Here is a 16,032-nt window from a genome sequence, read left to right on the forward strand (position 1 = left end):
TTTTTTATTGTTGTGTAAGTCTATTATATGTATATACCTCAATTTGTTTATCCAATCACTTGTTGATATACATTTGAGTTGCTTCTAGTTTTTTTTTTTTTTAAGTTTATTTATTTATCTTGAGAGAGAGAGAGAGAGAGAGAGAGAGAGAGAGCAAGCAGGGGAGGGGCAGAGAGAGAGTGAGAGAGAATCCCAAGCACTAAGGTGCAGAGCCTGATGCAGGACTCAAACTCACTAACCACGAGATCACGGCCTGACCCGAAATCAAGAGTCGGATGCTTAACCGACTGAACCACCCAGGCACCTCAAATTGCTTGTAGTTTTTGACTGTTATGAATAAAACTGCCATGATCTTTCAAATACAGTCTTTGTGTAGACATACATTATCGTTGCTATTGAGTTACATACCTAAGAGTAGAATTTGTGGACATACAGTGATAAATAAATGTATATTTAACTGTTTAAGAATTTACCAAGCTGTTTGCTCCTAGTAACATGAGTGAATCAGTTGCTGCACATCATTACCAACATTTTCTATTGGCAGCCTTTTTAACATTAGCCATTCTTGGGATCGTGTTGTAGTACGTCCTTATGGTTTTATTTACATTTCCTTAATGCCTCATGTTGTTGAGCATCTTTTCAACTGCTCATTAACCATTTGTATATCTGCCAAGTGTTCATATTTTTTGTCTATTTTTAAATTGAACTATTTGTCTTAAGTTATGAGACCTTTTCTATTTTGGGGATACGAGTACTTCTCAGTTATCTATCTTTATTGATAATCTATTATATCTTCTTAGTCTGAGGATTAATGATTTCTTTAGAAGAACATAAGGTTTTAATTTTGATGAAGTCCAGTTTATCATTTTTTTTTCTTTTGGGTTTTGTACTTTTTCTGAACTAAGAAATTTTCTCCATCCAAAGGCTGTGAAGATTTTTCCTCTGCTTTCTTTTAGAATTGTTATAGTTTTAACTATAATATTTAAGTCTATGATCTATTTTGAGTTAATTTCAGAGTATGTCATAAGGTAAATGTTGAAGTTCCTTTTTTCATCCATATGAATTTAGAGTTCCAGTGTGATTTGTTGAAAAGACTGTTTCTTTCTCATTAAATTGGCACCTTTATTGAAAATCAATGGATAATATATTATTGTGTAGAATTTTCCTTAACTTTTCTTTTCTATTGATTAATATATCCTTATGCTAATACCACAGTGTCTTGACAGGCTTTATGGTAAGACTTGTAATTAAGTTCTAGAACTTTATTCTGTTTCAAAAAATTATTTAACTTATTTCAGTTCTTTTGCATTTTGATAATACATTTTAGAATCAGTTTGTTAATTTCTATAGAAATGCCTTCTGAGATTTTGATTAGGATTATGCTGAAGCTGTAAGTCACCTTAGGGAGAGGTGACATCTTAATAATTAGTTTGTAATGTGATATATTTCTCTACTTATCTAGATCTTCTCTAAGTTTTCATATTTTATATTTACATACCACAGGACTTGCATATATTTGTTAAACTGAACCCTGAGTATTTCATGGTTTTAGATTGTGTGTCTTATAAATCTTTAAACATATAAAGAATATTTTCATTTATCAATTGCTAATACATGGAAACACAGTTGAGTTTTGTATATTAATCCTGAATTCTGTGCACTTTCTAAACTCATTACATATAATTTTTTTTATAGATTCCTTAGGATTTTCTGTATAGATGATCATGTTGTCTCTTAAAGAGACAGTTTTACTTTTTCCTTTCTAACCTGAACATCTTTTCTTTCTTTTGTTTTATTGCATTGGTCAGGATCCATAGTAAAATTCTAACGTAGTGAGAATGTGCATCAAAAAAACACTAAGAGAAAGCCCTTAGTCTTTCACCTTTATGTATAATGTCAGCTGTACCTTTTTCATAGAAACCTTTTTTTTTGAGTGTGTATAAGTCTCATAGATTTAAGGAGATTTGCTTTGCTTCCATAAATCTAATGTATCAGACTAGTAAACCTAAATTGTACTTCAGTATCCTGAACTTGAAACTTTGCACTTTTTCATTTAGTATCATTCTGTAATCGTAGTGAATGACTGCAGGTTATAACTGATTGTTGCCTTGATTAATAACGCTCAAAGTTCTAAATCAGACTGATATGTAGTCCTACTTATATGATGGAATGAAGGACTCTTTAAAATAGTTTTGCTACAACGCTATAGCAAGTTAGTACCTTCCTGAGGTTTCAGTTTTTATAGTGGTGAACCTCGACTCTCCATGTTCAACTTACAGTCTTATTTGCTGTGTTACAGGAGTTGCAATATTTGTTCCAATGGGATTCACACAATGTTGTGTGATGGGGTAAGAAATAAAATTGTATGTTAGGTAAAATAGAGAGCAGCTACCAGAGTCAGTTATGCTTTCCAAATATTCACCGAGAGTCAAGACAGTAGTATAACTTTATAGGTGTTTGAATCCCATTTCTGCTACTTACTGGCTGTGTAGCCCTGGGTAAATTATACATTCCCTCTGTGCCCCATTTTTCTTGTCTATAAAACGAGAATAGTAACAACACCTATCTCGCAGAGTTGTTACGAGGTTTAAATAGTATATTAGAAAATTGCCTGGTATTTGTAAGTGTTAGCTATGATCATTAGCTATTATTAACATCAGTGTTTTCTCAGACAGTATATACTAATGTTATAAAATTATGACATCACCTTATAAATGTTGATTTCCATGCCTTCTCCCTATTCTATTAGTGCAATGGTAGAGTCCTTTCTTTATTTGCATTATATGTTGACTGCAATGTGCTGTGCAGAGTATGTATATAGTAAATATAGATGAATGAAGATAAAAGATTTAATATGTAAAATACATATCATATTCTGTTTTTGAATAAAATCAACTTTAGTTGTAATTCATTGTTCGTTTGAATTGTTTTTAAGTATTTTTTTTAATGTTTCAGAAATTACTTTCCAATAGATGAACTGCATGGCTATTATAAAAATATGCCACTTAGTATCTCACTTCTTGTTTTCTTTCTTTTCCTTTTTTTCTTTTTGGTATGGTGGTGATGGAAATAGTACCTCAGTGTGTCTGGAGAATAAATGTGGATATCCCTGAGGAAGCTAATCAGAATCTTTCATTCAGTGCTGCTGAGCGATGGTGGGAGCAGACGGATTTGACCAAACTAATCATATCCAACAATAAACTTCAGTCACTTACAGATGATCTCCGACTGCTGCCTGCACTCACTGTTCTTGATGTAAGTTGACTGATTCTAAATATGTCATTAGTTGCAACTCTAAGAGACTCTAAGGCTAAATTTAGGCTTCATAAGCAGAAAAAAGTAGAAAACACGTGTTTAATTGGTAGACTGTAGGAAGAATAACAAATTATTGGTGGGTATAGCATGATAATTAAGAGTGTACATACAGAACATCAGGCTTCAGTTTCTGACTGTGCCACTTGATAGCTGTGTAACCTTGCAAAGTAACTTCATTGTGCCTTAGTTTCCACTTTTATAAACCAGGACTGACACTACTACCTATTTTTAAAACTCGTTCTTAGAATTATTTTTTTTTTATTTTTATTTAAAAAAATTTTTTTTTTTAACTTTTATTTACTTTTGAGACAGAGAGAGACAGAGCATGAACTGGGCAGGAGCAGAGAGAGAGGGAGACACAGAATCTGAAACAGGCTCCAGGCTCTGAGCTGTCAGCACAGAGCCCGACGCGGGGCTCAAACTCACGGACCGTGAGATCATGACCTGAGCCGAAGTCAGACGCCCAACCGACCAAGCCACCCAGGCGGCCCAAAACTTGTTCTTAGAATTAAATGCATTATTGCATGCAAACAGAATCAGCATTTAACAGGTGGTTGCTGCTGCTTATCCGTTTTCATTGCTATTATTTTTCTCATCATTATTCTAGACATGAAAGCAGCACTTAAAATTAATTTATTCTAAACTTGTCTTCAACGCTGACTTAAATTATTGAACTTAAATTTTTGTGTGTATATTAAGACACTGTTTTCAGTCTCTAGTTGCCATGTGTTGTGAAGTAAAGCATGAGTAGTTTGTTTCACAATCTACAGAGTTCTGATATACTTTATGTAGGAACATCAGAAATCTTCTAATTCATGTTTGAAAAAGTTGGATCTGGTGAAATTTCTAGATAGGTTTTTATTTTCTTCATTTGTAAAATGAACGGATTGGCTTTAGGTGTTCTCTCAGGTTTCTCGTACTTTCAAAATAATATGGTTCTGTGAGAACATGAGAGAGGTTCCCCCTACCCTTTCTCTCTCTCTCTCTCTTTTTTTTTTGCTATATGTTGACATAAATCATACCATCAAAGTGCTATTAGTTTCTAAAGCTCTCATCTCTCATTTCAGATTGAAATTCCACTCAATGAGATAAAGTTATTTTTTTAATTGTAATATTTAAAATTGATGACTTTATCACTTCACGGTTTCTGAACAGCATTGTGGTCAACTTCAAATTCCTTTTCCTCTTCTGTACATGGAATAAATTACCAAACTCCAACTCAGTACTGTTGAATTACAGTAACAAAATTATTGTGGAAGAATTCAGTACAGTGACAAACTCATGCTCATGTATTATTAATTATAAGACTAAGATATTGACTGTCTTTTAATAACTTGTAGATACATGATAATCAGCTGACATCCCTTCCTTCTGCTATAAGAGAGTTAGAAAATCTTCAGAAACTTAATGTCAGGTAAAATTTAAGCTTATTTAATTTCAGTATTGCTAACATAATGGTATAAATCTAATATTTTAAAAATATTTTTTAACATTAGAAAATATTTTTGTATGATCTCAGAAGGTGGTAAAAGCAGAGTAAGAGTTTTAAGTTTTCTCAGATTATTTATTTTTGTTTTAGAAATAATTGCCCACATGTTTTTCTGATTTTACAAATGTCCAGTTGATTTTTTTAAAAGTACTTTTTGTTTTATTTTTATATAACAGGTTTTAGTGGTTATTTTAGAAAACCTTTTTGTTAATATCTCAGGTTTTAAGTTACTTTGATATTCTTTAAAATATCCAGGTCAAACAAAGGAAGAAATTTGAAACAGTTATTTCATTAGTGCTGAAAAATGTCATGGCTTTAGTATTAGTAGCTTTTAAACTTTTCTGAGGACTCTGTGGATATGGTTCTGGTACTTGTTAGGTATGTGGGAAGCCAGGTGGCTAAGGCTCTCACTAACTTTGTTTGCCCTTTAATCTATACCTCTAGACTTTTAAGAAATAACTACCTTATATGTTATATATGCACAGGTTAGGGGAAAAGGGATTTGGGAAGATTTCATTTAGTAGATAAAAAGGTCTAAGTGTTCAAAACATAGTTTGAAAAACTGTGGTTTATAAAATAGGTATGGTTACAGATCTAACATAGCATAGTCAAGTCTCTGTGTTCTGGAGGTAAGTTCATTGCTTTGAGGGAAAATGGTTCCTTAATTTACAGCCCTCATCTGGTGAAAAACTTAAAATTACCACAAAAGCAAAAATAGCTACACACAAAAGGTGCTAATTGTTTAGAGCTACATCAGAACCTCTTCCCCATACAAGTCAAAGGCATGGGTATGGCCTGTAAAGGCAAGAGCCAAAATCTAGAGTCAAAGTCTAGAGTCAGATGAGCCACCTAGGAGCCCCAATAGTAACCAATTTTTGACAGTTTTTTAGTGTTTCTTATTTTAGAATGCATCTTTTGGCATTTTTGTTCTAACTAGTTTTATTTTTATATAATTTAAGGTTATTTTTACCCTGTTATATTTCTCATTTCACCCTGTTACTTGTTAAGTAATTATATATGGTGTGAAAGTAGAATGGATTCCTAAGTAAATAGTTAAGATAAATCTGGGAACAGGTTAAGTCAGGTCATCTCTTAATTATCAAGGAATATATCATGCTTAGTGACTTGGGACTTCTAAAACAATAAACCAAGTATCTCTACAGAGGAACTGAGTAGAAAAGTTAAGAGTAAGTACAAAGAAGAGTGGAGTCACATATTGCATTCAGCTGGACATGCCAGGCTCTTAAAAAGAGCTATTTTTGTCTTGAGTGCTAGCTTAAAAACATAATCCCCATATGAGCTGTGACTCCCATTATAATGTATGTGTGCCCATGTCTCTTGTCAAAATTCTAAAATTCAGACATAGTATGAAAAATTGTCCAGTATATCCTTTCACATTGCATATAAAATCAAGAGTAGGTTATAAGGAAACAATTAAAAGTTCATAAATTATTTGGTTAAAACCTGTATTTCTTTGTTTTCTTTGAAACTCTCTATTTGATTGCTTTAGCTTACTGTAATTTTAATGAGTTAACATCATTAGCATGTGAAGTTTGAGAAGTCCTTAAAATTAGTCACCATATTTTATTTTTTAAAATGAGCCCATGTAGTTAGCAAAAATACCTTTACAATTATTTATTGTGTTGTGACCAAATTACTCAGCATTTATTTTATCAATCAATAGCCATAACAAACTGCAAATACTCCCTGAAGAAATTACAAATCTGAGAAACCTGAAGGGCCTCTATCTCCAGCATAATGAACTAACTTGCATACCAGAGGGATTTGAACAACTTTTCAACCTAGAAGACTTGGTAAGTTGTGATTTTCCAATTTTTATGTAATTTGGGGCAGGTGGGATTTTTCACCAGGCTTAGAAATTGAATGTATGATTGAAATGATGAGAACATGGACAGCTGATTACATGACTGGATTATCAGAAACTGCATTTCAATTAGATTGCTAAATTAGGTATTATAAAATCAGTTTTTCTTATTTTTTCTTATGAAATCAACTTAGGTTTGAATTTAGGAAGAGAGTGTGGGAAGGGGTGACAAGGATGACTGTTATTCAGAGGATTTTTATGGTTTTGCAAAATAGAGCACGGGTGTCTGTAGCATATACCAGTTCTCTTTTGTATACCCATCCTCCTTTATTGCCTCTATGACCCTCCTGTCCTATGAGTGTCTAGATAATCCCTTTAAGGCCTGCCTTTTTGTCCCCATTTTTCAAAATGTCCACATTACCTCACAAAATTTTCGTTCTATCTGTCATATCCTAAATAGAAATAACTGTAAAGCAATACAGATATTATTTTAAGAATAATAGAAACAGTAGGCACTTGGCTTTTTGCTTTACCTATAGCAAGGTACATAGTTTTATCCCCTAGAATAGATACAGAATTACGGTTTATAAAAACAAAACAAAACAAAACAAAAAAACATCTCATCTGAAGTCACATAGCTAATAAGTAAGGAATTTAGGATTTTAACATAAGTCAATTTGACTCCAAAATGTATCCCTTTTTTTCTTCCACTATACCCCTGAAGGAGTAAGATTCCACTGTAAAATCTGCAATCTGAAAGACTTTAGCTAGATTAGATGGAGGTTAGTTGTTCCAATATATACTCTCTATTGTACATGGTTAATTCCTCTTATGTTCTTGTTCTTTTCCCTATTACATACTTTGAAGAACTTATTTATATCACTTTAGTCTTAAAGTTTGTTTCTCACTAAAGGAAAAAGTAATTCTTTTACCTGTGTTTTTTACTTTTAAGTACATCTTCCTTGATATTTCCCTGATCTGCTGTAGTGTTTGAAATCAATGTATATACTGTCCTCAGACATTCCTTCAGTATCTGTCAATATCCAATCTGATCAAATTGGATATAAGGTTTGGAAAGCAAAAGGCATAGGTAGATAAAATGAATGGCTAAGGAGGGAGCCATCAGATTTTCTTATAAAGTTTAATGGTAAAAGATAGCAATTGATGAAAAAAAAGAAGAGTATTTAGATTAGAAACGAAACGTAATAAACTGTAGCAGTTCCCAGTTGTTTTATGGGTTCCCAGATAGGCATATGCATAATGAAAGGATACTTCAGTTGAGAATTGTGTTCTTAAGGACTCATTTATCATATCATAAATGTGAGCACTAATATATTACAACGTTAGAAATATAAGCATATTAGGGGAGCTTGGGTGGCTCAGTCGGTTGAGCACCTGACTCTTGATTTTGGTTCAGGTCGTGATCCCAAGGTTGTGGGATTGAGCCCTGCATCAGACTCCCTGCTGAGTATGGAGCCTTCTTAAGATTCTCTTCCTCTCTCTCTCAGCACAGAGTCTGACACAGGACTCAAACTCACGAACTCACAAACTGTGAGATCATGACCTGAGCTGAAGTCAGAAACTTAACTGACTCAGCCACCCAGGCGTCCCAAGCTAGTAGTATTTCTTAAAGGTATATAAAAACTGCTTAGCAATGGTACTAAATAAATATTTACTGAAGGAATGACAGCATAAATATGGATTTATTTATATACAATGTATTTAATGATATATAAAGTAGATGCATTAAACTAGATACAATGCTTTATATCTAATACAATTATTAACTGCAATAATGTTTAATTTCTTAGTAAATTTTGTTGATTTGGGTTATTTAAAATGTCTTAAGAATTTGTGAATTAATATCTCTTCTGTATCAAAACCTTTTTTTTTTTTTTTTTTTTTTTTCAACGTTTATTTATTTTTGGGACAGAGAGAGACAGAGCATGAACGGGGGAGGGGCAGAGAGAGAGGGAGACACAGAATCGGAAACAGGCTCCAGGCTCTGAGCCATCAGCCCAGAGCCTGACGCGGGGCTCGAACTCACGGACCGCGAGATCGTGACCTGGCTGCAGTCGGACGCTTAACCGACTGCGCCACCCAGGCGCCCCTCAAAACCCTTTTTATTTAAGCTTTTTATTTTGAAATAATTTTAGATTTACAAAAATGTAAAGATAGTACAGAGAGTTCTTATATATTCTTCACCCAGCTTTCCTTAATGTTGACAATTTACATACTCATGGCACATTTGAAAACTAAGAAATTAACATTGGTACAATATTACTGACCATACTATAGATTTTAAGATTTTCCCAGTTTTTCCACTAATGTCCTTTTTTTTTGTTCCAGAATCCAATCCAGAATACCACATTGCATTTATTGTCAGTAACTTTTGATATTAACAAAATATTTATTTATTAGTAATCTCTTAGTATATAGAGTATTAGAATTGTAGATTGTTGTTTCCTGTTGTTGTTTATGATATGCTGTGTTATTTATGATAGTAACAGTGTGTTTTATAAAAAATAACTGATCTAGCATTTTTACCTTTTTCTATCATCTTAATTGATTTAGGGTTACAAATGCAACTGTTTAATGTTAGACTAAATGAAAGTCTTCAGAGAACAAGTTACCTTAAGTCATTTTTTTCTCATCTGTTGTTGCATTTGTCCCTATCTAGCAGTTTGCTGTTAGCTAGTGAAGTACTTACACCTAATTCAACTGTCATTAAGTATTATCTGATTGTCTTTTAAGTGCAGTTTCAAAAAAAATGTTCTCTCATAACTGTTTATGCTTTAATGAAAAAATAGAAACAATGATTTAAAGAAACAGGTATAGACATTAATTAGGCAAGCTTGAATGAAGGAAAAATAGAGAGCAAACTTCTGGACTCTATTAAAGCAGATTTGCTGAGATCAGCGGAAGAATGGAGGGACTATTTTTCCCTTAAAAATTAAAATGTCCATTTTCTCAGCTTTATTTTTTTTCTTTGAAGGATTTTTCTTTCTTGCAAATAAATTTTTCATTTCATATTACAATTTACCTATATGGTTTGCCTAATGTATCATAGGTAGTCAATAAATACTGGATGAACAAATGGGTTTTTAAATTAAAAACATGATGCATGATATGACTTAGTAGTAACAGAAACCTTTATGTAAAATATTTCTGAAGTCAGAATTCATTCTGATTTCTTCCTGCTACATTATTAGGCACATAGTGGTCCTGTAGAATACTGAGGTCATGAATGACAACTTGTGAAATTGTGAATGGGGGTTACAAAACATACCACCTCTGAAATAGTCTTGTTTTAGGTTGCAATCTCCTCAAACTTATGAAATCCCTTTTAGGGATCATTTGTTTGTTTGTTTATTTATTTATTCATTCATTCTTTCTTTCTTTCTCTTTCTAAAGGATCTTTCCAATAATCGTCTTACAACTGTTCCTGCTAGTTTTTGTTCTCTGTCCAGTCTGGTGCGACTCAATCTTTCCAGTAATCAACTGAAGAGTTTGCCAGCAGAAATAAGTGGAATGAAAAGTAAATCTCTATTTTAAAAAATACATAAATTTGAAGTTGGTGCAACTTATATTTAGAAAAATAAATTTTAATATAGTTAGTTACAGAGAAATAAAATAATAGATTTTATACTGGCAAAGCAAACAATAGCAAGTAGTCAGATTTTCTTCAGAGCATTATTGTCTAGCTTAACTTCCTAAACAGCTACTACTAAAAACATATTTTGGCATATCAAAAAGAGGAAAATAAAATATGATTATGAACTATGGTAAAATTATATATCTAAGATATTGATTAGGGTTTTGAGCTATGCTATCTCCTCATTCATTCATTCATTCATTCAACATTCACTAAGAGGTTATTCCCCTCTCATAGGTGATTCTGCTTATGTGGTTACATTATAGCTGTAGTTCCTCATGGCCCAGAAATAATGATGTCAGGGATGGTCTAGTTTTGTCCAAATGGTCAACCATTTTCTTTTAAAAAAGGTTAAAATAGTGGTTCTATTGAAGTTTACCATTGAACCATTATATTTAATGTATTCTAGAACTCATAATATTAAGTGATAAAAAAATAGAAGGCAGATTTCAGTACCTTTTAAATAATTATACTTAATCATCTTAGAATTCTTGATTTAGAGGCCAAAATCATGGTAATTTTTGTTGTTGTTTAAAGGCAAACTATTATTATATCTTGGTTAATGAGCACACTATGTGTGTCAGCCTTACACTGTTTACCTTATATAGTCTTTTCTGCTAATCATATGTAAGCCCTCTTCATTTCTTTAAACCTCCCTTTTGTGGAAGTTATGGAAGTGATTTTGTGCAGTTGATTACAGATCATTTTGAGATAAATTTGTAAAATTGTGCTGTTTTAGTTTAGATTAATAGTCATTTGTAATAGGAATGCATAAGTTAAATCTGCCATAAATCAAGTTGATATTCTAGGGGAGCCTTTGCTTGGGTTACGAGTAATTAAGACTTTGCTTGTCTTTGCCATTTTTCAGTAAACATATTAAAAAGTAGAGCTAAACATAAAATATGTTATCTCTAGTTAGTATGTAAGAAGCATGGATTTTTTTTTTTCCCATAAATTAGATGGGCCTATCTTGAGAGATGGGAAAAGATAGAGAAATCAATAGAAAAATACTTTGAATTTATGGCAAATTTTCCAATATGCAGCATAATTCATGATTAGATACTTTCTTCCTTTAACCATGACAGTGATACTTTTAAACTATCACCAGTAGTACATTTGGTTATTATTTCACTATTAATGACTGGATCCTAAGAACAATATGCTAACATTCGTGTGATTCTTTGTAACGAATACTTTTACATATGTTGTTTTGCCATTACAAAGGTTCTGTACTTTAGGGGGATGTGTATTTTTTACATTTTAAAGATTCATAAACCTAGACTTAGAAATTATCTTATAAATTGTAAAGCCAAGGATCCTATAAGAGCTTGAATCCTCTTACTCCATCCCCATTGCTCTTTCCACTGCACACTGCTTGTATTCTCAGTCAGTGCTCTTAAATGCAAACAATTGTGAAAACTAGTCTCTAACTTTTATTATTTTTTTTAATGTTTATTTATTTATTTTGAGAGAGAGAGAGAGAGAGCATGTGTGTGTGAGAGTGGGGGCAGGACAGAGAGAGGGAGGTAGAGAAAGAATCCCAAGCAGGGTCCATGTTCAGCATGGAGCCTGACGCTGGTCTAGATTCCATGACCCTGTGAGATCATAACCTGAGCCAAAATCAGGAGTTGGATGCTTAACCCACTGAGCCACCAGGGGTCCCTATAATAGGTCTGTAGCTTTTAAAACCAACTTTTCTTCATAGAATTTACTGGATTTGGGGTGGATCACATTGTGACATTTTTAAAAATGCTGTAGCCAAATAATACATAAATTACTACATTATTTGTTGAAAGTAGTACATTTCTTTTGAAAAACAACTTCTTTAAATACTTAAAGAGGCAGTTTCAGGCAATGTATCAACTCAGTCTTGCATTATGTTAAAATTGGTAGGCTCAAAATATAGCAAAAAATGTATATCACCTATTCAAACTAGACAGTTGAGACTGAATTGTGGAAAATATGTGGTGTGGTGGCCATTGCAAGTTGAAGAATCTGTGATATGGATTGGGGGAGTACTGCTTATTGAATTCTTAATGGAAAGAAGACCTTTACTTTTATCCATTTTGTTTTTGATTTGCCTTTTAAGAAAGAAAGATCCAGGAGGTAAGAGAGAGATGCTGCAAGTAAGAACATCCTTCTAGAGCTATATAGTATGCATTCTTGTCCATAGTGTTAGCTAAGATGTTAGAAAAAACATGTAATTTAAACAAAAATAGAAAAAGAAAGGAAAGAACACAGGGAGAGAAAAGTAGTATGGATGGATGGAAGAATAGGAAGGCATACATAGAAATCCGAGGCTTTTTGACAGCAAGTCAACTTGCCTAATTTAAATACATATGTCTGAGCTACTACTAGCCACAGTTGTTTAATATCCATTCATACAGCTAGTATGCATGCGTCTTTATATGTCTTTAACTACCTTAAGCTTTTTTTTTAAGGATGTATAATTACTGAGGGAAATAATATCTCATAGTGTGTAGTTTATATGTTTTAGAATATCTTAACAGAGTACTTGGAGTACTTTGGTTTTTACCATTACAAAGATTACTTGGACTATTATTATTATTTTTTTAAACCACTTTATTGATGAATGATTGACACAAAAAGCTATACATATTTAATGTGCACAACTTGGTGAGTTTAAGATGTGGCTGGGTTTTTTTGTTGTTGTTTTTTTAAATTTACATCCAAGTTCGTTAGCATGTGGTGCAACAATGATTTCAGAAGTAGATTCCCAAATGCCTCTTACCCGTTTAGCCCTTTCCCCCCTCCCACAACCCCTCCAGCAGCCCTCTGTTTGTTCTCCATATTTGTCTCTTATGTTTTTCCCCCTTCCTGTTTTTATATAGTTTTTGCTTCCCTTCCCTATGTCCATCTGTTTTATATCTTAAAGTCCTCATATGAGTGAAGTCATATGATATTTGTCTTTCTGTGACTAATTTTGCTTAGCATAATACCCTCCAGTTCCATCCATGTAGTTGCAAATGGCAAGATTTCATTCTTTTTGATTGCCAAGTAATATGATGACTTGGACTTTTATTAAACATTATTTTTAATATCAGTTCTCTTTAATTATAATTAAGTGTAAAAAAATCTTACTTTACGTTTATTTAATTCTAGGATTCTTGATTATTATATCAGTATTGCATGAGTTTATAAGTCCTCATGATGATCCTCATGATGATGTACACATTCTTTGAATGTATATATAATTATAGACCAATATTTTTCTTTATTAAGATATTTTTGTTTTTCACTTACTATGTATTGCAGGATTAAAGCATTTGGATTGTAATTCAAATTTCTTAGAAACTGTACCTCCTGAATTGGCTAACATGGAGTCACTAGAATTGCTCTATTTGCGGAGGAATAAATTACGTTTTCTACCAGAATTTCCTTCTTGTAGGTTATTAAAGGTAATATTTACTTGATTACTAAATAACTATGTATTTTCTGAAAGTTAATTATGAAAATGAAAATTTTAATCTGATTTACTTTGGGAATATGTATTAGTTATAGGTGCTATGTTTTTCCTATATTTTTCAGAATTTTAATATGACTAAATACATTCATGGTATTGCTAGTAATAGATTTTTTTTTAAAGAAATAGTCAACTTAAAAATAGGAATTTGTCTCTTTCATCTGGGGAGTAGTATACAACTGGAGAAGTAGGTGTTGAGACTAACATCATAAGTTGGAGCCATACTGTAGGAGACCTGGAATACTAGGGAGGAATATGTATCTAATTCTGTAAGTTACCACCTCTCATGTTTACCTGATCATAATTGGGTCTCTTTGAAATTAATTACTTTCTTGTGGTTTTAAGTATATAGTGTTAACATTGTCTTTTAAATTTGTCATGTTTTGTTTTTCTTCATGTATACTGTTATGTATTAGAGTTAAAAGAGTTTTATTTATTTGTTTTTTAGTTTTTAAAGTTATACGTTGAGATAGAAAGTGTGAGTGGAAGAGGGCAGAGAGAGAGGGGGAGACAGAATCCACAGCAGGCTCTGCACTGACTGTGGGGAAAGGTTCAACATGGGGCTTAAACCCATGACTGTGACCTCATGACTCCAGCCAGCCGAAGTCGGAAGCTTAACCCACTGAGACACTAGGTGCTCCAAAAGGGTTTCTTTTAAACAGAATGGTGGCAGTGATAAAAGGAACTGAAAATGTTATTGTTTAAAGATTAATTATACATCTAATATTTATAGATTCTGTTAATGGGAAATCAGTATATATAATAATCACTAATGAAAATGTTGAATAACAAACTGTGATATAAATAACTTTTTAAGCTTATTCTGATTTGTATTAAAACTTTACTTTTTTTATTAGTATAGTTCTTAGATTTGTATTTTTATTCTATAAATGTTAACTACTAAATAATTTCTGTGGTTTGGTTTTACAGATTTTGAGCTTCTGCCAGATTAAATCTGTAATTATTTTTAAATTTCCAGAAAATCCTTGAAAGTGTTCTGTTTTTGCCATTTTTAGCTGTAAGATAGCTTACTTGTAATTGAAAATTTAAGCACCTTAGTAATTAGAAACATGTTTTTCCATGTGTTTTTCAGTGATTAGATTTCAATATTATTTTTATTACCTAATAAAAATTGAATACAGAAATACATGTGATTGATCTTTGGTTTTGTAGGAATTACATGTAGGTGAAAACCAGATTGAAATGTTAGGGCCAGAACATCTTAAGCATCTGAATTCTATCCTTGTGCTAGACCTGCGGGATAATAAGTTAAAATCTGTTCCAGATGAAATTACACTACTACAGTCTTTGGAAAGGCTTGACCTAAGCAACAATGATATCAGTAGGTAAGTTTAAAGATCAAATGAATAAGAAATCATGCCTGCATTTGCTTGTAATTCAGAAGTTAATATTAATAAGTTAATAATATTTGAGAAAAACATGTGGAGATCTTTTTTTTTCTAAATTGAATTCAGTAAATATTTAGTAAACAAGTATCATGTACAGACCTACAAAGAATAGTTAGATTTGGTCCTTGACAGCAAGCTTAAAATACTAATAGAATCAGATCTATTTTACAAGTTACTCTAATCCACTAGAACGTAAACTAAGAAGTCAGGATATTTATCTGTTTTGTTCACTGCTCTCTAACTCCTAGATCAGTGCCTTGGTATATAGAAGGTGCCTGATAAATATTTCTTGAATTTATCAAATGAATGTAAAGACATGGGAGAGATATAAAGTGCTTTGGGGGCTTAAAAGAGATACAGGAACCAGCCATTTATTGAGAGGAATCAGGGCAGACTATGTAGAAGAAGAAATGTTTTTAGATGATCATTAGGACTTAGACTAGTGTGAAGCAAGTTAAGTGTTTAAGAGCATAAAATTTAAGATCATACCTACTTTCAGGGTCATGCCTCACTTTAGTCCCACCATGTGATCTTTAAGGATGACTGCGATTTTTAAGTACACATGTAAGGTGATTAGAATGATTGTCTTGGTAGGATGAAACTGTACAAAGAAAGCTTTGAAAGTTCAGGAAATTGTAGGGATATATTTAGAGAACAGCAAGGAATCAAGTTTACCTGGTAAATAAGGTACATTAAGGGAGACTGTGGGAATTTAGGACTTGTAAGTTAAGGCCATGTGGTCTGTAAAATGCTTGTGAAGAGTCAGTTTTCATTCGTTAAGAGATGGGAAGCTACTGAAAGATTAAGAGCAGAACCAATTTGATTATATTCTCATTAAAAAATAAATTGGTGGGG

The 16,032-nt window shown here is 32.5% G+C and overlaps 1 protein-coding gene across 2 annotated transcripts in view; it reads left to right on the forward strand.

The window, feature by feature from the left end:
• Positions 1–16,032, forward strand: part of LRRC40 (leucine rich repeat containing 40) — a 46,283-nt gene that overhangs the window by 7,931 nt on the left and 22,320 nt on the right. For both annotated transcript variants that reach the window (XR_007454764.1, XM_049617015.1), the window contains exons 2-7: positions 3,074–3,255; positions 4,656–4,729; positions 6,489–6,618; positions 10,044–10,167; positions 13,561–13,703; positions 14,942–15,114. Coding sequence is in view for 1 of the 2 variants with exons in the window: in XM_049617015.1 (XP_049472972.1) it covers positions 3,074–3,255; positions 4,656–4,729; positions 6,489–6,618; positions 10,044–10,167; positions 13,561–13,703; positions 14,942–15,114 (826 nt within the window). In the remaining variant the exon portion in view is untranslated. The remainder of the gene's footprint in view (positions 1–3,073; positions 3,256–4,655; positions 4,730–6,488; positions 6,619–10,043; positions 10,168–13,560; positions 13,704–14,941; positions 15,115–16,032) is intronic.

Source organism: Panthera uncia, assembly GCF_023721935.1.
Source record: "Panthera uncia isolate 11264 chromosome C1 unlocalized genomic scaffold, Puncia_PCG_1.0 HiC_scaffold_4, whole genome shotgun sequence".
NCBI classification, from domain to species: Eukaryota; Metazoa; Chordata; class Mammalia; order Carnivora; family Felidae; genus Panthera; species Panthera uncia.